General features: G+C 45.2%; 1 protein-coding gene across 1 annotated transcript in view; it reads right to left on the bottom strand.

Annotated features, from left to right (window-relative positions):
* myo7aa (myosin VIIAa) overlaps positions 1-18,133 on the bottom strand; it is a 62,764-nt gene extending 44,631 nt beyond the window's left edge. Inside the window, exon 1 of the mRNA XM_064984726.1 lies at positions 17,861-18,133. Coding sequence (XP_064840798.1) covers positions 17,861-17,959 — 99 coding nt within the window. The 5' untranslated portion in view covers positions 17,960-18,133. The remainder of the gene's footprint in view (positions 1-17,860) is intronic.
* Positions 18,134-22,496: the final 4,363 nt, after the last annotated feature.

Genomic DNA, 22,496 nt, shown 5'->3' with positions numbered 1-22,496 from the left:
TATAAAAGCAGGATCTCTGAGTCATTCAAACACCTCTTTTCGCTTTTCATCAGAAAGCTTACCTCCACACGACTGCATTTTGCCTCCAACTGCTCTTAAATGCTAGTAAAACTAAATGCATGCTCTTCAATCGATTGCTGCCCGCACCCGCCCTCCTGACTAGAATCACTAGTCTGGATGGTTCTGACTTAGAATATGTGGACAACCACAAATACCTAGGTGTCTGCTTAGACTGTAAATTCTCCTTCCAGACTCACATTAAGCATCTCCAATGAAAAATTAAATCTAGAATTGGCTTCCTATTTCGCAACAAAGCCTCCTTCGCTCATGCTGCCAAACATACCCTCGTAAAACTGACTATCCTACCGATCCTTGACTTCGGCGATGTCATTTACAAAATATGCTCTCGTTGGCTGGCCCTCAATACATATCCGTCGCCAAACCCACTGGCTCCAGGTCATCTATAAGTCTTTGCGAGGTAAAGCCCTGCCTTATCTTAGCTCACTGGTTACCATAGCAACACCCACCCGTAGCACGTGCTCCAGCAGGTATATTTCACAGCCCAAAGCCAACATCCCCAAAGCCAACACCTGCTTTGGCCGCCTTTCAATCCAGTTCTCTGCTGCTGTCAATGACTGGAACAAATTGTAAAGTCACTGAAGCTGGAGACTTATATCTCCCTTAATAACTACAAGCACCAACTGTCAAAGCAGCTGACAGATCACTGTACCTGTACACAGCCCATCTGTAAATAACCCACGAAGTACCTCATCCCCATATTGTTATTTATTTTGCACCCCAGTATCTCTACTTGCACATCATCATCTGCACATTTATCACTCCAGTGTTAATGCTAAATTGTAATTATTTCACCACTATGGCCTATTTATTGCCTTACCTCCCTAATCTTACTACATTTGCACACACTGTATATAGATTTTCTATTGTGTGTAACGGGTTTCTTCTACCTCCTTCTCTGACGAAGAGGTGGAATAAGGATCGGACCAAAATGCAGCGTGATTCGTTCGATACATCTTTAATGATGAAAAAAACACAAACAATACAAAACAACAAACGTCGAAAACCGAAACAGCCCTGACTGGTGTAACAAACCTAGAGACAGGAACAATCACCCACAAACACACAGTGAAACCCAGGCTACCTAAATATGGTTCCCAATCAGAGACAACGATAATCACCTGACTCTGATTGAGAACCGCCTCAGGCAGCCATAGACTAATCTATACACCCCACACAACCCCAAGATGAAACACACTACAAATAAAACCATGTCACACCCTGGCCTGACTCAATAAATGAAGATAACATAATAAATATAGACCAGGGCGTGACATTGTGTTATTGAATGTACGTTTGTTTATCACATGTGTAACTCTGTGTTGTTGTTTGTGTCACACTGCTTTCCTTTATCTTGGCCAGGTCGCAGTTGTAAATGAGAACTTGTTCTCAACTGGCCTACCTTGTTAAATAAAGGTGAAATAAAATAAAAAATGAAATTCCGAAATTAGCTAAAATGTCCACAGACGTGAGCTTACAACTCACTCAGTGTGCAGTGATGGCAAGTTGACTTTTCCATCACCATAGTAAGAGGGAAATTATTTGAGGGAGAAACGGGTAGAGATGTGACACGGCTAACTTGTGTCATGACCAATGTATCAAAACAGTGACTAGATGTCAGCAAGCTAGCCACCAAGCTAGCCACCACGCTAGCCACCACGCTAGCCACCACGCTAGCCACCACGCTAGCCACCACGCTAGCCAAGTTTTGTGGTTTTACTTCGACAAGAAAAGTTTTTTACGCTACACCAAGCTATCTTTTATAATCTGTCTTTTCAGTTACGGTATCCGGCCATCACATCGAGTGCTATTTTCGGAGATAACCCACTAATTGTTGGCTATTTTTTCCGATAACTACTATTTTTTCCGATGGACATTTTTATGTTAGTGCTTTTCTAATAACCAATATATGTGTTCTACTCATGTGCTTTTCTAACAACCAATTTTGTGTTTATGCAAGTGACTGACTGAGTGAATCCTCACTATCAGTATCTGCAATTTAGCAGTACGCCCACAACCTTGTTTTGAGAAAGGGATATCTCAGTTTCAAAGTCTCAGGTTAGCGAGAAGAAGCCTTGTGAGGTATTGGTCTGTCACATTCATGACCCAGTATTGGTCGGTCACATGTAGGAAGAAAATGTAACTTGTCTGTATATAAGAGAACAAACAGGACTGCCCCGGGTGGAGCTCCTGATCGACATGTATACTTGGTGCATTGAGTTAGTTGGAACCTATGGTGGAAAATTAATTACATTTAGACATACTATGCTGTTTTTACTGAGAGAATTGTCCATTGTTATATGTTAGTGTTTTTTAGCTGATGCAGGCTTGTGTGACAGTCAAGTCTGGGCGTACAGATAAGAGACGTTTGGGTGCGACCGCAGTATGTGACATCCTGTTGTCACAATCTACAGGAATTTAGCTGTGTGGAAACTTGCAAGAAGAAACAGACAATCATGGAAATGTCAGCATTCTTAATCTGCACAGACAAGCTAATCACCTTTATACACCATGTTTCACCCCTGTTTCAACACATTTCAACACACTAAACTGCCACATAGACAAAAGAGGTTGTACTTTCTATAAAATCATCCTATTTTTCCAACTTAATTGAGGAAAATAAGAACAACACAAAATGTACTGTCGCAAGGCTAACTAAAAAGCAGCATTTCCCAAGAGAGGATTGCTTTCACTTCAGCAGTGATAAATTCATGAACTTCTTTGAGGAAAAGATCATGATCATAAGAAAGCGAATTACGGACTCCTCTTTAAATCTGCGTATTCCTCCAAAGCTCAGTTGTCCTGAATCTGCACAACTCTGCCAGGACCTAGGATCAAGGGAGACACTCAAGTGTTTTAGTACTATATATGTTGACACAATGATGAAAATAATCATGGCCTCTAAACCTTCAAGCTGCATACTGGACCCTATTCCAACTAAACTACTGAAAGAGCTGCTTCCTGTTCTTGGAACCCCTATGTTGAACATAGTAAACAGCTCTCTATCCACCGGATGTGTACCAAACTCACTAAAAGTGGCAGTAATAAAGCCTCTCTTGAAAAGTAAAACCTTGACCCAGAAAATATTTAAACTATCAGCCTATATCGAATCTCCCATTCCTCTCAAAAGAAATGTAAAAGGCTGTTGCGCAGGAACTCACTCCCTTGCTGAAGACTAACAATGTTTTTCTAAACGCTTCAGTCTGGTTTTAGACCCCATCATAACACAGACTGCACTTGTGAAGGTGGTAAATTTTAATGGCGTCAGACCGAGGCTCTGCATCTGTCCTCGTCCTCCTAGACCTTAGTGCTGCTTTTGATACCATCGATCACCACATTCTTTTAGAGAGATTGGAAACCCAAATTGTTCTACACGGACAAGTTCTGGCCTGGTTTAGATCATATCTGTCGGAAAGATATCAGTTTGTCTCTGTGGATGAATTGTCCTCAAATCAACTGTACATTTTGGTGTTCCTCAAGGTTCAGTTTTCGGACCACTATTGTTTTCACTATATATTTTACGTCTTGGTGATGTCTTGGTGATTCGGTAACATAATGTTAACTTTCACTGCTATGCGGATGACACACAGCTGTACATTTCGATGAAACATGGTGAAGCCCCAAAATTGCCCTCGCTGGAAGCCTGTGTTTCAGACATAAGGAAGTGGATGGCTGCAATTCTTCTACTTTTAAACTTGGACAAAACAGAGATGCTTGTTCTAGGTCCCAAGAAACAAAGAGATATTCTGTTGAATCTGACAATTAATCTTGATGGCTGTACAGTCGTCTCAAATAAAACTGTGAAGGTACTCAGTGTTGTTCTGGACCCTGATCTCTCTTTTGACGAACATATCAAAACTTTCTGTCCAAAAATTATGCAGAAAAATGTATCCAGGCTTTTGTAACATCTAGGTTAGACTACTTCAATGCTCTACTTTCAGGCTACCCAGGTAAAGCATTAAATAAACTTAAGTTAGTTCTAAACGCGGCTGCTAGAATCTTGACGAGAACCAAAAGATTTGATCATATTATTCCAGTGCTGGGTTTGGGATATATCCTGCCTGTTTGGCCCTGTCCATGGGTATCGTCGGATGGGGCCACAGTGTCTCCCGACCCCGACTGTCTGTGTGTCGGGGGGCTAGGGTCAGTCTGTTATATCTGGAGTATTTCTTATCTGGTGTCCTGTGTGAATTTAAGTATGCTCTCTCTAATTCTCTTTCTCTCTCTCTCTTTCTTTCTTTCTTTCTCTCTCTCGGAGGACCTGAGCCCTAGGACCATGCCTCAGGACTACCTGACCTGATGACTCCTTGCTGTCCCCAGTCCAACTGGCCATGCTGCTGCTCCAGTTTCAACTGTTCTGCCTGCGGCTATGGAACACTGACCTGTTCACCGGACGTGCTACCTGTCCCAGACCTGCTATTTTCAACTCTCTAGAGAAAAAAGGAGCGGTAGAGATACTCTGAATGATCGGCTATGAAAAGCTAACTGATATTTACTCCTGAGGTGCTGACCTGTTGCACCCTGAACAACTACTGTGATTATTATTGTTTAATCCTGCTGGTCATCTATGAACATTTGAACATCTTGGCCATGTTCTGTTATAATCTCCACCCGGCACAGCCAGAAGAGGACTGGCCACCCCTCATAGCCTGGTTCCTTTCTAGGTTTCTTCCTAGGTAGGGAGTTTTTTCAAGCCACCGGGCTTCTACACATTCATTGCTTGCTGTTTGGGGTTTTAGGCTGGGTTTCTGTACAGCACTTTGAGATATCAGCTGGTGTAAGAAGGAATTTATAAATTGATTTGATTTGATTTGATTTATAAAAGCTGAAAGCCAACTCTATTTGAGTGATTGTTGATTGCTCCATTTTTGCAAAACTTATAATAAAGTTGTTTTTAGAAGTACAGTCTCTCTCTTCTTTAGAAATCCACCACAAACCTCTTCAGCGCATTGATAATGAAGGATGATTCATTTAAGATTGACTTTGAGTGTCTCTATGTAGAATTTTTTTGACAATAGCATCCAAGCCATGGCGACAAAAACATCTCCCACTCTAAACAAGGAGAAGCTACCGGCATTAATCTTCTCCTGTGGAAACAAGATATCAGCCAAGGACACCCACTCAGCGTGATCCACTTGCCTTGGGCTGCAACATGTTTAGGAATCGTAAGCCTCCCCAGCTCCTGTCCACACTGTGCCCTCTTCATTGTGAAGAGTCTCCGTTGCAAGCTAGCATGCCAAGCTAGCCTGAGAACAGAATTCTAACACGGGGCTGACATCCAAAATGGCTAATCAGAGGTGGATTTCCCCACAGAGTCTCCTGGAGCAACGGCTTGCGCTAGCTGGGGTGACCGGCTCGACGCCATTGCCCCGCTGTTGGAGGACTCCAGCAACGACCTCCCTGCCGGGTTTCCTGATAGGAGACGACAACGACTCCATGGGTTTTCCGACAGCCTCCTTCCGGAATCAATGTACGGAGACGAAGACTCCTTCATCCCCTCAGACCAGGCCAACAAGCCTCCTGCCGGGGAATCCAAAACCAGAGATGCAGGCAGGGCGCCATCCCCACCAGCTGTCGGTTTGGACCTGTAGGACGTGTGCAAATGTGCTGCGGATAAATTGCTGCGGATAAATTGGTGATTCCCTGGCCCAATGCAGAGACCACTACATCCCGAAACGAGGGTAGGAGGCTACCCAAAGCCATATGGGCAGCCATGCAATTACTAGCAGTCTTCCCAGAATTCCTAGATGAGGTTACCCATACCTGGAGTACACATTTCTCCTCCAACAACCCTGTCCAAGGTGGGTCGGTGTTGGACTGTGTTGACATGGAAGGGATTGGGCTTGCCCACATGAACCCCATCGAACCATGGTAGCTTCCCATCTACACCCCAACCAGAAGTCCTCCATGACCTCGACTGACACCACTTTACCAACCAATTACAAGTGCTTACTGTCTTCCGTAACAGAGAAGGTCTACAGGTTGGTCGCCACAGCGATGAGGTCTCTCAGCACTGACTCCATGCTCTCGGCATACCAAGCTGAGCTACAGGAGGAGCTAGAGGTCACACCAGAGCTGGGTCTATGGGATGAGATCTGCATTGATACAGACCTCAACCTGCATCTGCTTAAAGCCATTGTCCAGGCGTCAGGAAGAGCAGTGGGGCTCTTGATATCCCAGGAGAGGGCGCAATGGTTCAGTCTATCCACGGTGTCTGACAGTGAGAAACTGAAGATCCTGGATGCTCCAGTAGACCCTAAAGGTATTTTCAGTCCCACCGTTGAGAAGATGCAGAAACGGTGCGAGGAGAAGAAGAGGGAGGGTGAAGTCCTCCAACTCTGTCTTCCCAGGAAGATACAGCCCAGTGCCTCCCCAGTGCCTCGCCGCACCTTCGCCCAACCTGCATCAGTTCGCCCAACCTGCATCAGTTCACCAAACCTGCATCAGTTCAAACCCCCTCAACCTTTAAGATCCCCAGACGCCCAGCCCCCTCAGTCTGCTAGCCCAGCGCAGCAGAGAACTTTGGACCCTAAAGGACCCTGGTCTAAGAAGCCTCCCTTCCCACCCATGGCCCAAGGAGCCATTCGGTCCCTAAACCCACCCAGTGGGTAATGAGGAAGAAGCGGATAGCCTAGCGATGTCCCCATAACCAGAGAGGAGATAACAGGCTTCCTCCAAGCGCCGTTCCATCTCCTCCACCAATCCTGTTCCAGGGTGCAAGTTCCTAGGCACCCCAGTATTCTTTCTGGCATACCAGGCCCAAGTCGATGGTCACAGTGTACAGCCCAAAGAGGAGAAGAGACAATGTTCAGGTTGATGCTCCTACCTCTTGTCTCACAAACACTCCCAAATGTCAGTTCATATTACAAAATGTTACCACTAGCACAACCAGGCTACAGGCCAAGGGTGCATCAGTTCAAACCCCCTCAACCTTTAAGATCCCCAGACACCCAGCCCCCTCAGTCTGCTAGCCCAGCGCAGCAGAGAACTTTGGACCCTAAAGGACCCTGGTCTAAGAAGCCTCCCTTCCCACCCATGGCCCAAGGAGCCATTCGGTCCCTAAACCCACCCAGTGGGTAATGAGGAAGAAGCGGATAGCCTAGCGATGTCCCCATAACCAGAGAGGAGATAACAGGCTTCCTCCAAGCGCCGTTCCATCTCCTCCACCAATCCTGTTCCAGGGTGCAAGTTCCTAGGCACCCCAGTATTCTTTCTGGCATACCAGGCCCAAGTCGATGGTCACAGAGTGCAGCCCAAAGAGGAGAAGAGACAATGTTCAGGTTGATGCTCCTACCTCTTGTCTCACAAACACTCCCAAATGTCAGTTCATATTACAAAATGTTACCACTAGCACAACCAGGCTACAGGCCAAGGGTGCAGTCAGACATGTTGTTTCTCACAAAATCAAAACAAACAGGGTGCCTCCCTATAAAGCCACCACAGGGAACAACCACTCCTTCTGTGGTGATAGGCCACATGAGCACTTTCCCTGTGGGGCCAGCTGAGCATGCGCAGTGAGTCGAGGACTGCCGTACACCCTCCCCCCAACAGAGGGTGATGCTGCACAATCTGTAGGGGGAAGCCTCCCCATCCCTCTCTCGGAGAGGAGAGAGAACTGGCGGGCATACAGTTTCACATTGGTTACAGGGCACGATAGACAAGAGATACAGACTACAATTTGCTGTCACGCCGCCTCGATTCAAAATAATCAAACATACTCAGGCTCAGGGGGAATCAGCGATGGTCCTCCGGGAGGAAATCACACCGATAATTGGCAACAGGCAATAAGAATTGTTCCTCCCGAACAAAACTGTTTTTACTCAAGATTTTTCCTGGTTCCAAAAAAGGAGGGCGGCATATGCCCGATCCTAGATCTTGAACATGTACATGAGAAAGTACACGTTCAGAATATTGACACACACTGCTCTGCTACATTCTGTGCGCCCAGGCGATTGGTTCGTATCTGTTGACCTGATCTCCATAGATTGCACGGTGGCACTGCACTCCTGGAGACACCCAACATTTCTGTCACAGGGTGTCTGGATGGGCACTGTTTAAGCCAGAACAATTATCACTACGGATGTATCTCTCTCAGGTTGGGGTGCGACCTATGAGGGCAGAATGGTGAACAGGATGCGGGGACCCCATCTCTGTTCTACTCACATATACCGCCTCAAACTCCTTGCAGTGTCCTTAGCATTAAAGTTGTTACTCCCATTTCTGGAGGGTCGTCATGTTCTAGTCAAAACAGACCATTACCACCATTGTGGCTTACATAAACAGACAGACAAGGGGGACTGCAATCCTCTCACTTACACACACTGGCACAGTGTGCATCTCCAGTCACTGAGAGCTACTCATGCACCAGGAGTGCTGAATCCGGGGGCAGATTTACTCTCCAGGGGAAACCCTCTATATGGGGAGTGGAAACTCCATCGTGAGGTAGCCAATCAGGTTTGGATGCACTTCGGAATTCCTGCAGTGGATCGTTATGCATCGATGGAGAATACACAGTGTCCACTGTTCTTTTCCCTGAGGCATTGGGATGCACCGATGGGAGTGGAAGCGTAGCGCAGCATTGGCCGGAAAAACACTGGCTAGCAGAGATCACTTAATTAACTACTATGTGGCCAACCGTGGTTCCTCCCTTTGCATTGGGACCTACTGTGCCTAGAGTGCAGGGAGATAGTTCCTCCTCACCCAGAACTGTTTGCCCTCTGGGCCTGGCCCGTGAACGGTTCCACTTGAACACTGCCAGGCTTCCGCAAAATGTGCTGATCCACCAGGTCCCTTTATGATTGTAAATGCCGTGTGTTTGAGGATCGGTGCACTAAGTCACAGACAGAGTCCTTCCAGTGCTCTGTCCCGGTAATCCTGTCGTTTCACAGGAATTATTAGAGAAAGGAAAGACATTTTTGGGACCTAGACTTGGCGCTACGGTACCGCTTGCGTTGCGATTGCAGAGAGAACAGTCTATGACTTGAGTGACTGAAGTCTTTTACAATTTTTTGGGCACTCCTCTGACATTGCCTAGTATATAGGTCCTGGATGGCAGGAATCTTGGCCCCAGATATGTATGGGGCCGTACACACTACCCCCTGTAGCTACACTCACCAAGAGGTGTTGCAACCGGGGCTATAGTGGTACCATGCTCTCGATGGTGCAGCTGCAAAACTTTTTGAGGATCTGAGGACCAATGCCAAATCTTTTCTGGCTCCTGAGGGGGAAAAGCTGTTGTCATGCCCTCTTGATAGTTTGTTGGTGATGTGGACACCAAGGAACTTGAAGCTCTCGACGGGTACCACTACAGCCCCGTCGATGTTAATTGTGGCCTGTTCGGCCCTCCTTCTCCTGTAGTCCTCGATCATAATGAGAGTGTCATTGCATTTTGGTGCACCAGAATTACATTCATTTCCAATGGAACGCTGCGTTAGCCTTGCAGCATTGCGATATGCAGAGGCAGTTGCAGTGTATTCTGTGTGGTGCATAAATTGGATTTATCGAACGTATTTATTTTTTATTTTATTTCACCTTAATTTAACCAGGTAGGCCAGTTGAGAACAAGTTCTCATTTAAAACTGCGACCTGGCCAAGTTAAAGCACAGCAGTGCGACACAAACAACAACACAGAGTTACACATGGAATAAACAAACATACAGTCAATAACACAATAGAAAGTCTATATACAGTGTGTGCAAATGAGGTAAGATAAGGGAGGTAAGGCAATAAATAGGCCATGGTGGCGAAATCATTACAATTTAGCAATTAACACCAGAGTGATAGATGTGCAGAAGATGAACATGCAAGTAGAGATACTGGGGTGCAAGGGAGCAAAAACAAAAAAGAACAGTATGGGATGAGGTACTTGGATGGGCTATTTACAGATGGGCTATGTACAGGTGCAGTGATCTATGAGCTGCTCTGACAGCTGGTGCTTGAAGTTAGAGAGGGAGATATGTGTCTCCAGCTTCAGTGATTTTTGCAATTCGTTCCAGTCATTGGCAGCAGAGAACTGGAAGAAAAGGCGGCCAAAGCAGGTTTTGGCTTTGGGGGATCACCAGTGAAATATACCTGCTAGAGCACGTGCTATGGGTTGGTGCTGCTATGGTGACCAGTGAGCTGAGATAAGGCGGGGCTTTACCTAGCAAAGACTTATAGATGACCTGGAGCCAGTAGGTTTGGCAATGAATATGAAGCGAGGGCCAGCCAACAAGAGCATACAGGTCACAGTGGCGGGTAGTTCCAGTTAGAGATAGGGGGCAGTATTTCCACGTTGGATGAATTGCGTGCCCATAGTGAACTGCATCAAAATCTGTCCTAAATTGCTAATATATGAATATTATTATTGGTATTGGATAGAAAACACTCTGAAGTTTCTAAAACCGTTTGAATTATGTCTGTGAGTATAACAGAACTCACAGGGCAGGCAATCTTCCAAACTAGTTTTGAAATCCTGAAAGTTGGGGCAACTTTGACGTCATCGCCCCCTCCCTTCCCAACAAGTTATGGATCTGGAAACACTTCCTACGTCTTCCACTAGATGTCCTTATTCAGTAAAAAGTGTAATGGAGCATTTGCTGTGAACTTTGACCTAATGGGAAGGAAAGTAGTCGGTGTCGCAAGAGAATGCCATCCATTTTGTTGTGGCGCATTTGTCGTTGAGTGCTATGGCTGTTCCAATCAGCCCCAGATGAAAATGAATGATCCGGTTGGAATGTTATTGGATATATATGATTATAACATCCTGAAGATTGATTCTGCACTTAGTTTGACCAGTTTCTTCGACCTGTAATATGTCTTTTGGAAGTTTTGGAAGTTTTCATGCAAAGTTATCCTGGACCAGAAGTCATGTGAGCTGAAAGTGATAGCAAATGATGCTACTTGGACACTAGAATTGAACATGATGAAACAAAACGATTTATTGTTGAACTCCTTGCACTACATTCTGATGAAAGATCATCAAAGGTAAGGGAATATTTATGTTGTAATTTTGTATTTCTGTTGACTCCAACATGGCAGAGAAATATTGTTACGTCTGAGCGCCGTCTCAGATTATTGCAATGTTAGGCTTTTTCCGTAATGTTAAAAAAAATGTAACACAGCGGTTGCATTAAGAACCAGTGTATCTTTAATTATATGTAGAACATGTATCTTTTTTCAAAGTTTATGATGAGTATTTCTGTTATGTGGCGTAGCTTTCTATAATTCCTCCGGATATTTTGGAGGATTTTCTGAACATGGCGTCAATGTAAACCGAGATTTATGGATATAAAATGCATATTATCGAACAAAACATAAATGTACTGTGTAACTGTCATCTGATGAAGATTTTCAAGAGGTTAGTGATTGATTTATTTTTAAATCCTGCTTTTGTGATTTTTATCTTTTGCTGGAAAAAATGGCTACGTTTTTTCTTTGGTTTGGTGGTGGTCTAACATAAATATATGTTGTGTTTTCGCCGTAAAACATTAAAAAATCTGACACGCTGGGTAGATGAACAAGGTGTTTATCTTTCATTTGAGGTATTGGACTTGTTAATGTGTGGAGGTTAAATAATTCTAAAGAATATTTTTGCATTCCCTGCGCCACCTTTTCAGCTGAACAGGGGGTTCCCTGGGGGGAAACCCTCGCCGTAACAAGATATGGGGCTTTGGTGACAAATGGATGGCACTGTGATAGACTGCATTCAATTTGCTGAATAGAGTGTTGGAGTGTTGGAGGCTGTTTTGTAAATGACATTGCCGAAGTCAAGGATCGGTAGGATGGTCAGTTTTACGAGGGTATGTTTGGCAGCATGAGTGAAGGATGCTTTGTTGCGAAATAGGAAGCCGATTCTAGATTTAATTTTGGATTGGAGATGCTTAATGTGAGTCTGGAAGGAGAGTTTACAGTCTAACCAGACACCTAGGTATTTGTAGTTGTCCACATATTCTAAGTCAGAACCGTCCAGACTAGTGATTCTTCTCAGGAGGGCAGGTGCGGGCAGCAATCGGTTGAAGAGCATGCATTTAGTTTTACTTGCATTTAAGAGCAGTTCGAGGCCACGGAAGAAGAGTTGTATGGCATTGAAGCTCGTCTGGAGGTTAGTTAACACAGTGTCCAAAGAAGAGAATAAACCAGCAGCAAGAGAGACATCATTGATGTATACAGAGAAGAGAGTCGGCCAGAGAATTGAACCCTGTGGCACCCCCATAGAGACTGCCAGAGGTCCGGACAACATGCCCTCCGAGTTGACACACTGAACTCTATCAGAGAAGTAGTTGGTGAACCAGGTGAGGCAGTCATTTGAGAAACCAAGGCTGTTGAGTCTGCCGATAAGAATGTGGTGATTGACAGAGTCGAAAGCCTTGGCCAGGTCGATGAGGACAGCTGCATAGTATTGTCTCTTATCGATGGCGGTTATGATATCGTTTAGGACCTTGAGCGTGGTTGAAGTGCACCCATGACCAGCTCGGAAACCAGATTGCATAGCGGAGAAGGTAAGGTGAGCTTCGAAATGGTCGGTGATCTGTTTGTTAACTTGGCTTTGGAAGACCTTGGAAAATCAGGGTAGGATAGATATAGGTCTGTAACAGTTTAGGTCTAGAGTGCCTCCCCCTTTGGGGATCTCAGATGATATGAAAGAGAGGTTGAACATGCTTGTAATAGGGGTTGCAACAATTGCAGTGGATAATTTTAGAAAGAGAGGGTCCAGATTGTCTAGCCTGGCTTATTTGTAGTTGTCCAGATTTTGCAGCTCTTTCAGAACATCAGCAATCTCGATTTGGGTGAAGGAGAAATGGGGGAGGCTTGGGAAAGTTGCTGTGGGGAGTGCAGGGCTGTTGACCGGGTTAGGGGTAGCCAGGTGGAAAGCATGGCCATCTGTAGAAAAATGCTTATTGAAATTCTCAAATATCGTGTATTTATCGGTGTTGACAGTGTTTCTTATTCTCCATGGACTTTACAGTGTCTCAGAACTTTTTGGAGTTGGTGCTACAGGATGCAAATGTATGTTTGAAAAAGCTAACCTTTGCTTTCCTAACTGCCTCTGTATATTGGTTCCTAACTTCCCTGAAAATCTGCATATCGCCGGGGCTATTCGATGCTAATGCAGTACGCCACAGGATGTATTTGTGCTGGTCAAGGGCAGACAGGTCTGGAGAGAACCAAGGGCTAAATCTGTTCCTGGCACTACATTTTTTGAATCGGGCATGCTTATTTAAGATGGTGAGGAAAGCACTTTTAAAGAATAACCAGGTATCCTCTACTGACAGAATGAGGTCAATACCCTTCCAGGATACCCAGGCCAGGTCGATTAGAAAGGCCTGCTCGCTTAAGTGTTTTAGGGAGCATTTGACAGTGAGGAGGGGTAGTCATTTGACCGCAGACCCATTTCGGACGCAGGCAATGAGGCAGTGATCGCTGAGATCCTAGTTGAAGAAAGCAGAGGTGTATTTGGAGGGCAGGTTGTTTAGGATGATATCTATGAGGGTGCCCGTGTTTACGGATGAATCAAACTGTATGCGTAGACGGCTTGACAGAAATGGTAGCAGAAGGTGAATGTGGAACTTTTGTTGCACACATATCCAGATGATGCTGTATACCACTTTGCGCCATGACTCTGTCGGTGTGATCGAGCCGTTAGACCTGACCATGATACACAGTAGGAATAATGGATTTTTTCCCATCCCATGATTTTATTTCAAGTAGGATAGCGTCCTACATGAACTAATATTGATAACCATCTAGATGTCACCTTGATACATGCACACACTACTCTCAATGGGGAGGGCATGAAGAGCAACAACACCAGGACATTGTGCCCTTCGCTCCAGCTTGACAAGCACTACTGTCCGGCAATGACGTGGGAAGTACAATAGAAGCCTAGTATCAGGGTGACAGTCACAGTAAGCACAGGCATACAACGTATGAAGCAACAGTACACCCATCATCAGTACTTTTGATAAAAAATAAACTATCTGTCACACCCTGACCTTAGAGAGCCTTGTATTCCCTAATTTGGTTAGGTCGGGGTGTGACTAGGGTGGGTACTCTAGTTTTTGTATTTCTATGTTGGCCTGGTATGGTTCCCAATCAGAGGCAGCTGTCTATCGTTGTCTCTAATTGGGGATCATATTTAGGCAGCCTTTTCCCACTGGGTTTTTGTGGGATCTTGTTTTTGTGTAGTTGCCTGGGAGCACTGCATTTGCTGCACGTTTCGTTTGCTGTTTATTGTTTTGTGAGTTTCATTTAATAAACGTGTGGATCTCTACGTATGCTGCACCTTGATCCGTTAATTCTACAAACGATCTTGACACTATCATCAGCTTTAAAATAGAAGTTCAAACTTTCGTGGTATGGTAACTCAAAGTACGGTAGTTACGAGGTGAGAAATGGAAGAGAAAAAAAACACTGTTCAATAAAAAACATGTAACCTATAGCAGAGCGCTTTAGACACACCCACTCCTTTCCACACAGTCACTATCTTCCTTTAGACACACCCACTCCTTTCCACACAGTCACTATCTTCCTTTAGACACACCCACTCCTTTCCACACAGTCACTATCTTCCTTTAGACACACCCACTCCTTTCCACACAGTCACTATCTTCCTTTAGACGCACCCACTCTTTTCTATACGGTCACTATCTTCCTTTAGACACACCCACTCCTTCCCACATGCCCACTATCTTCCTTTAGACACACCCACTCCTTTCCACACGCCTACTACTTTCCTTTTGACACACCCACTCCTTTCCACACGCCTACTACTTTCCTTTTGACACACCCACTCCTTTCCACACGCCTACTACTTTCCTTTTGACACACCCACTCCTTTCCACACGCCTACTACTTTCCTTTTGACACACCCACTTCTTTCCACACGCCTACTACTTTCCTTTTGACACACCCACTCCTTTCCACACGCCTACTACTTTCCTTTTGACACACCCACTCCTTTCCACACGCCTACTACTTTCCTTTTGACACACCCACTCCTTTCCACACGCCTACTACTTTCCTTTTGACACACCCACTCCTTTCCACACGCCTACTACTTTCCTTTTGACACACCCACTCGCAAATACTCCGGTAGCCATATTGAGCTGCAGCTACCCCCTTCTCTCCAGTCCAGTCAATAATTCACTGAGAGATGTGGCTGCTGTTATTAGAGACACATACTAACCATAACAAACACAGACAAACACACAAGGGGAGGAGAGGAGACACATAACCCTTTCCTACCCCTGACAGACCCACCCTCCAGAGAAGACCAGGTACCATCCTGGCCTCCAGTGGTTTTCAGTAAGTATTACACCACAAACCACAGCTCATATGACTATGATAATTTTTTTATTTTTCTAATTGAACATTTATTTAACTAGGCAAGTCAGTTAAGAACACATTCTTATTTACAATGATAGCCTACCAAAAGGCAAAAGGCCTCCTGCGGGGACGGGGGCTGAGATTAGAAAAAACACTACTACAACACTACATAAAGAGAAACCAACATGGTAGCGACACAATACATGGTACAGACAAGAGCACAAAGGGCAAGAAGGTAGAGACAACAATCCATCACGCAAAGCAGCCACAACCATCAGTAAGAGTGTCCATGATTGAGTCGTTGAATGAAGAGATGGAGATAAAACTGTCCAGTTTGAGTGTTTTTTGCAGCTCGTTCCATTCGCTAGCTGCAGTTAACTGGAAAGAGGAGCGACCCAGGGATGTGTGTGCTTTGGGGACTTTTAACAGAATGTGACTGGCAGAACATGTGTTGTATGTGAAGGATGAGGGCCGCAGTAGGTATCTCAGATAGAGGGGAGTGAGGCCTAAGAGGGTTTAATAAGTAAGCAACAACCAGTGGGTCTTGCGACGGGTATACAGAGATGACCAGTTTACAGAGGGGAGTATAGAGTGCTGTGATGTGTCCTATAAGGAGCATTGGTGGCAAATCTGATGGCCGAATGGTGAAGAACATCTAGTTGTTCGAGAGCACCCTTACCTGCCGATCTAGCATGGGTAGGATGGTCATCTGAATCAGGGTTAGTTTGGCAGCTGGGGTGAAAGAGGAGCGATTACGATAGAGGAAACCAAGTCTAGATTTAACTTTAGCCTGCAGCTTTGATATGTGCTGACAGAAGGATAGTGTACTGTCTAGCCATACTCCCAAGTACTTGTATGAGGTGACGACCTCAAGCTCTAAACCCTCAGAGGTAGTAATACCATATTCCCAAGTGTACTACTTTTGACCAGTTCCCATAGGGGCTCCAGTCAAAATTATACTGAACAAAAATATAAACGCAACATGCAACAATTTCAAAGATTTTGCTGAGTTACAGTTCATATAAGGAAATCAGCCCCCACAAAAGGGCTTTATTACAGACATAAATACTCCTCAGCTCCCCCCTGGTGACCCCGCAGGTGAAGAAGCCAGATGTGGTCCTGGGCTAGCGTGGTTGTCTGTGGTTGTGAGGCCGGTTGGACGTACTGTCAAATTCTCTAAAACAACGTTTGAGGCTGCTTATGGTAGAGAATTGAACATTAAATGATCTGGCAACAGCTCTGGTGGACATTTCTGCAGTCAGCATGCCAATTGCACACTCCCTCAAAACTTGAGACATCTGTTGCATTGTGCTCTGTGACAAAGCTGCACCTGTGTAATGATCATGCTGTTTAATCAGCTACTTGATATGCCACACCTGTCAGGTGGATGGATTATCTTGACAAAGGATAAATTGCTTACTAACAGGGATGTAAACACGTGTGCAGAAAATTTGAGACGAATAAGCTTTTTGTGAGTATGGACAATTTCTGGGATCTTTTATTTCAGCTCATTAACATGCGACCAGCAACTTACATGTTGCATGACATTTTTTGTTCAGTATAGAATAGTTCAGTATAGAATAGTTCAGTATAGAATAGTTCAGTATAGAATAGCGCACAGTAAAGGGATAGGGTGCTATTTGGAATGCAACCCGTGTGATGTCACGATAATAGCTGATTTACGCAGGCAATGAGACTTCAGCTCATTTGCATTTAGATAGTCAAAGGTCACAGCGAAAGCTATTGATTGGCTGATTGAACAGACACTTGACACCAATCAACACTGGTCAATAAATCCAGCCAGCCCTCTGTTTTCTGCTTCAATTAACAATTAACATAGCATAAATCAACTAAAAACACTCAACAAGACATCCAGCACACACTTCTAACACTTTTATTGTCAGTCTAACACACACACACACACACACACACACACACACACACACACACACACACCCTCTCTCAATACAGATACCATACTCATGTGTAAGCCCCCCAACAACCCCTGTACAGAGTGATCTTTCTCACACTCATTAGTTACCAGCCACACATACACATGCATGCACGTACACACACACACACACACACACACACACACACACACACACACACACACACACACACACACACACACACACACTCCTCCTCCTCCTCCTCCCCCCTGTCCTCTCTATTGTGTTTGGTCATGAGAGAGAGATGAATGGATGCCAGTCTCTCATCAGGGAAGAATGTGAGCAGAACACGACAACAACAACATCACTGAACAAGCACACTGTTATCATGGTGACAACACACTATCACCATAAACTACAACATAAACTACACCTGGCACCATTAAGTTGTGACTAGCTGAGCTTGGTTTAGCTTGAATAGTCACAAGAGTGCTAACTCTGCCAGTTTTTCACAGTGCTTGACCCAGGTCTGATGGCTACTGTGTCCATGTTAACAGTACCTACATGAGGGTAGTTATGGTTACCTGTATGAGGGTGGGGCATATGTAGCTGAGGCGACGGACACTGCTGTCCCAGCCTTCGGTTGGCCAAGGCTCTGCTGAAGTTATCGCTAATCGCGCCATGGTAAACTCATATCAGGCTGTGTGTGTGTTCCATCTGTCCCTCTCTCAGCAACATTCCTCTGGCTGCTAGTGTGGCCTCCTGTTGATCTCTTCACAAGATTCTCAGTACTTCACTGTTAGACAATTTTAGCTCCTTCTTCTGGGCTTCTGCCTGTCTGAGAATCTCCCAACCCTCTGTAGACCTGCACAATTTTCTCCACAGACCCCTCTCCTTCCCACTGCCCCTGGCTCCCCACCCCTTCTCTCTTTCTCACTCTCTTTCTCTCTCTCTCTGGTTCTCTGCTGAGAGTTGTGTGTGTGTGTGTCTGTGTGTGTGTGCATGTGAAGGGGCCTGTTCAGCTGAAGAGAAGCCATTGTCAGGGGTGATTAGACGATCAGAAAGGCTGACGAGTCGAACACCACATTTACTGGACATCAAGAAGACCGAGACACACACACACACACACACACATTCACACACACACACACACCTGACACTCCTGTAATGGAGCGGGAAAGCGTCTGCGTTGTTTCCCTCAGAAACATACCAGAAAGATTGTGTGTGTGTGTGTGTGTGTGTGTGTGTGTGTGTGTGTGTGTGTGTGTGTGTGTGTGTGTGTGTGTGTGTGTGTGTGTGTGTGTGTGTGTGTGTGTTTTTACCTGCTGCAGAATGACCATGACTCTGGTTTCTGAGCCTATGCCTGGACATCTGACGTCTCCACGTGTCTACCCTGAGACAGAGAGAGAGGAGAGACAGGGACAGAGAGAGAGGAGAGACAGGGACAGAGAGAGAGAGGGGAGACAGAACAGAGAGAGAGGAGAGACAGGGACAGAGAGAGAGAGGAGAGACAGGGACAGAGAGAGAGGGGAGACAGAGAGAGAGGAGAGACAGGGACAGAGAGAGAGGAGAGAGGGGAGACATAGAGAGAGAGGAGACAGAGAGAGGGGGAGACAGAGAGAGAGGAGAGACAGAGAGAAAGGATCTGGTTAGCAGCTAGCAACTCAGGCAGCCATCAAGTCATAATGACAAAGTGAGTAACAGTGGCTGTGTCCCAAATGACACCTATACTGTGCAATACTTTTGACCAGGGCCCATAGGGTTCTGGTCAAAGGTAGTTCAATTTATAGGGAATAGGGTGTCATTTGAGACACAGTCAGCCAGTCAGTCGGCTGCTCTGGAAAATGACCAACAACATTCTCATTTGCATATTAATTCAAATTAAAACTGCCTTAAAACTGCCTTTGTATTTAAGTTGGCCACTCACACAAATTAAATGTACATTCTCACTGCATAAAACACACACACCACCACATCCTTCATCCACTTACACACACCCCTCACAGGTCCCCCATGACCGACCAGTGTCCTAACCTCATTCCCAACTCTGCCACTGTGTTTTAGACCTAGTCAATGATTCATCCTCCTAATTATACTTCAGTTTAAGGTTTTGTCACACCCTTCCTGCTACACACACACAGTAGGAGGAGACAGTGAGTTGGGGGGAGGGGATTTTGGGGGAGACAATGAGGGTTAGGGGGAGAGAGGAAGGTTTAGGGGGAGGGGTGAGACGGGAAGAGTTGGGTTGGGGAGAGGGAGGGATGTTTGGGGGACATAGGGAAAGTTGGGGGAGAGAGAGAGTGAGGTTTAAGGGGAGGGGAGGGATGTTTGGCCATTTATTGGTTAATTTCCTGCAGTAAATAGATGTCAGCTCTGTGCCCCCAAGCCTCTCTGATTAAACCATTGATGAGAACACACACATAAACAAACACACAAACATGTGCGGTAGGATTAGGAAGGGTAACGACTCTCCATCAATATTTTAGCATCTAATTACCACAGCAGAGGTCTGGGACAAAGGTTGCATCCAGGGAGACCTACCGTAAGTTGTGTGTATGAACGTGTTTGAATATGAAAACACAGATATAGAACAGCAATTCTGGAAAACATGAATATATACTTCTTCATGTACACACACACACACACACACACACACACACACACACACACACACACACACACACACACACACACACACACACACACACACACACACACACACAGAGAGAGAACAGAACAGAGAGGGAGAGAGAGAACAGAACAGAGAGAGAAAGAGAGGGAGGAGAGAAAGACAGAGATGAAAAGAAAATTAGAGACACAGAAGGAGAGGCAGAAGGAAAGAAGGAGATATAATCCATTCCCTTCATTCTCTGGGCGACGCCAGTCATTGTTGTTGATCACCTGAGTGTGGGCTTCTGAGAAACAGCCTGTCTGTAATTCCATCGCCTCCACTAGCGAGGACACAGACTTTTATAGTTTTATAGGTCAGAGGGGAAGAGAGACAAAGAGACTGACTCTGGGACCTCGTCAGTACACTAAAACACCACATTACCCCATCCCACCCACTAGTGGATACCGCCAAACCCAATCACATTGCACAGTATAATACAATGCAATATACATTCCAGAAAACCATTATAAAAGTACATTGAACCCGCCCTCAGCTGTACATACTGCCACCCTAAGACCCTATACATCCTGAAATAAGCCAACAGGGAGGGAGAGAGACAGAGACAGAGACAGAGACAGAGAGAGAGAGAGAGAGAGAGACAGAGAGAGGGAGAGAGAGAGAGAGAAAGAGAGAGAGAGAGAGAGACAGAGAGAGAGAGAGAGACAGAGACAGAGACAGAGAGAGAGAGAGAGAGAGACAGAGAGAGGGAGAGAGAGAGAGAGACAGAGACAGAGAGACAGAGACAGAGAGAGAGAGAGAGAGAGAGAGAGAGAGAGAGAGAGAGAGAGAGAGAGAGAGAGAGAGACAGAGAGAGGGAGAGAGAGAGAGAGAGAGAGAGACAGAGACAGAGAGAGAGAGAGAGAGAGAGAGGAGGAGAGAGAGAGAGAGAGAGAGAGAGATGCACAGCAAGAAAAAGGATACAGGATATTAGGCTAACCCCCATTGCCCCCATTAAAACTACATTCTAATCAACACTCTCACGCAACACCAAAACTGTCAGACTGATAAACCAATCAACTGATAGAAGAGAGCGAGATAGAGAGACAGAGATGTATAAAGGGTGTATAATGACTAGCCAGGATCTGCTCACAATAAGACTAATGGAATGACTTTATGGCGATGTAAAGCCTCTGATTTGAACTGATTTAAACTCCTGTAGCTAAGTTTGGGGCTAATTAACTCAGAATTTCTTAATAACGTCTTACCAAGGCTCGCTACCCACTGTGCCAATAGAGGTAACAGTAACATCTTACTTAGAGTAGTGATATGTTGCATTCGTGTAGAATATATTCTTTATGTCATGAATATAAAGGCTTCCTGTTGCTACATATCACCAAAGTGAGAAGTGTTACTGAATTCTTAGGCAGATACAGTACCCACTGCACTGTGCCAGTCGAGTTAACCCTCTAGGAAAGGTAGTAAGTAATGTAACTGTAGTTAATTGACGGTAGAAACAGCAGAGCCTATAAGCACATTACATGTTATATGAATGTCATGTGAACATTCATCTAAGCTGCACCAAGAGCAATTAAAAATAAAATAAAAATTCTACAGCTGATAATACAACACGAGCTGTGCGAGTCGAAGGATGGACAGGAGAGATGGTAGAGGGTCTCTCTGCAACTAGTCAGTATCCACATCTCTAAATGAGATACAGTACATACAGGGTGTAGCTAAAGAGGGCTCGATCAGCTCTGCTTACACACACACAAGGCAGGTATGCCTATGATTCAATGGTTAGTTAATCATTAATGTTTCTCCATGTGAACACCCTGAAACCACATACTAGGACTAGACTGTCAGATATAGAGCAAACATATTGTACTAACACTCTCCCACATGTTATCTGGACAAACAACACCAATAAACCTTGTAACACACACACACACACACACACACACACACACACACACACACACACACACACACACACACACACACACACACACACGAGGGAGACGTTAGCAAAAAGTAGCTTTAAAAAGTATCTTTAAGAGCCAAAGCCTCCATGCTTCTTTAAGCCTCCTGACTATGTATATTCTTACCACTGTGTACAGTCCTCTTTCTATACCCCTCTCTCTCTCGTTCCAGATGATTGTCCCAGATCTATGTTCACTCAGACAAGTCCACAGAATGCAGTGGGGTGGATGGATGAAGGCAGGACAGAGAAAGAGAGGGGCTTCCTGAATCTCTCTCTCTCTTAGTGGGTGGTCAGACACCTGCTGCACTGTAGAGGTACTAGTGACTCCCTTGCTCCTGCTCTCTCTCTCTCAAGGTTTTAGCTGTGACACACCAGCTCATTCACTGCCACTGATCCCAATTAGAGTTACTGGGGAGAGAGCGATAGAGGGAGGGAGAGACAGGGGGGGGGGGGGCAGGAAACCCAGTGGGGGGCAGTGAGGCACAACGTAGTGGAGGTCACACACACACACACACACAACCATTCAACATGCACACAGAGAGAATGCATTGCTTCACATACAGAAACAGAGAGCACATATCGCTTCTATTGGTGTTGCTGTAATAAAGGTCAGGCTGTTCTGAAAGAC

Source organism: Oncorhynchus masou, chromosome 13, assembly GCF_036934945.1.
Source record: "Oncorhynchus masou masou isolate Uvic2021 chromosome 13, UVic_Omas_1.1, whole genome shotgun sequence".
NCBI classification, from domain to species: domain Eukaryota; kingdom Metazoa; phylum Chordata; class Actinopteri; order Salmoniformes; family Salmonidae; genus Oncorhynchus; species Oncorhynchus masou.
The sequence above is the reverse complement of the archived record's forward strand: the minus strand, read 5'-3'. Positions and strand labels throughout refer to the sequence as shown.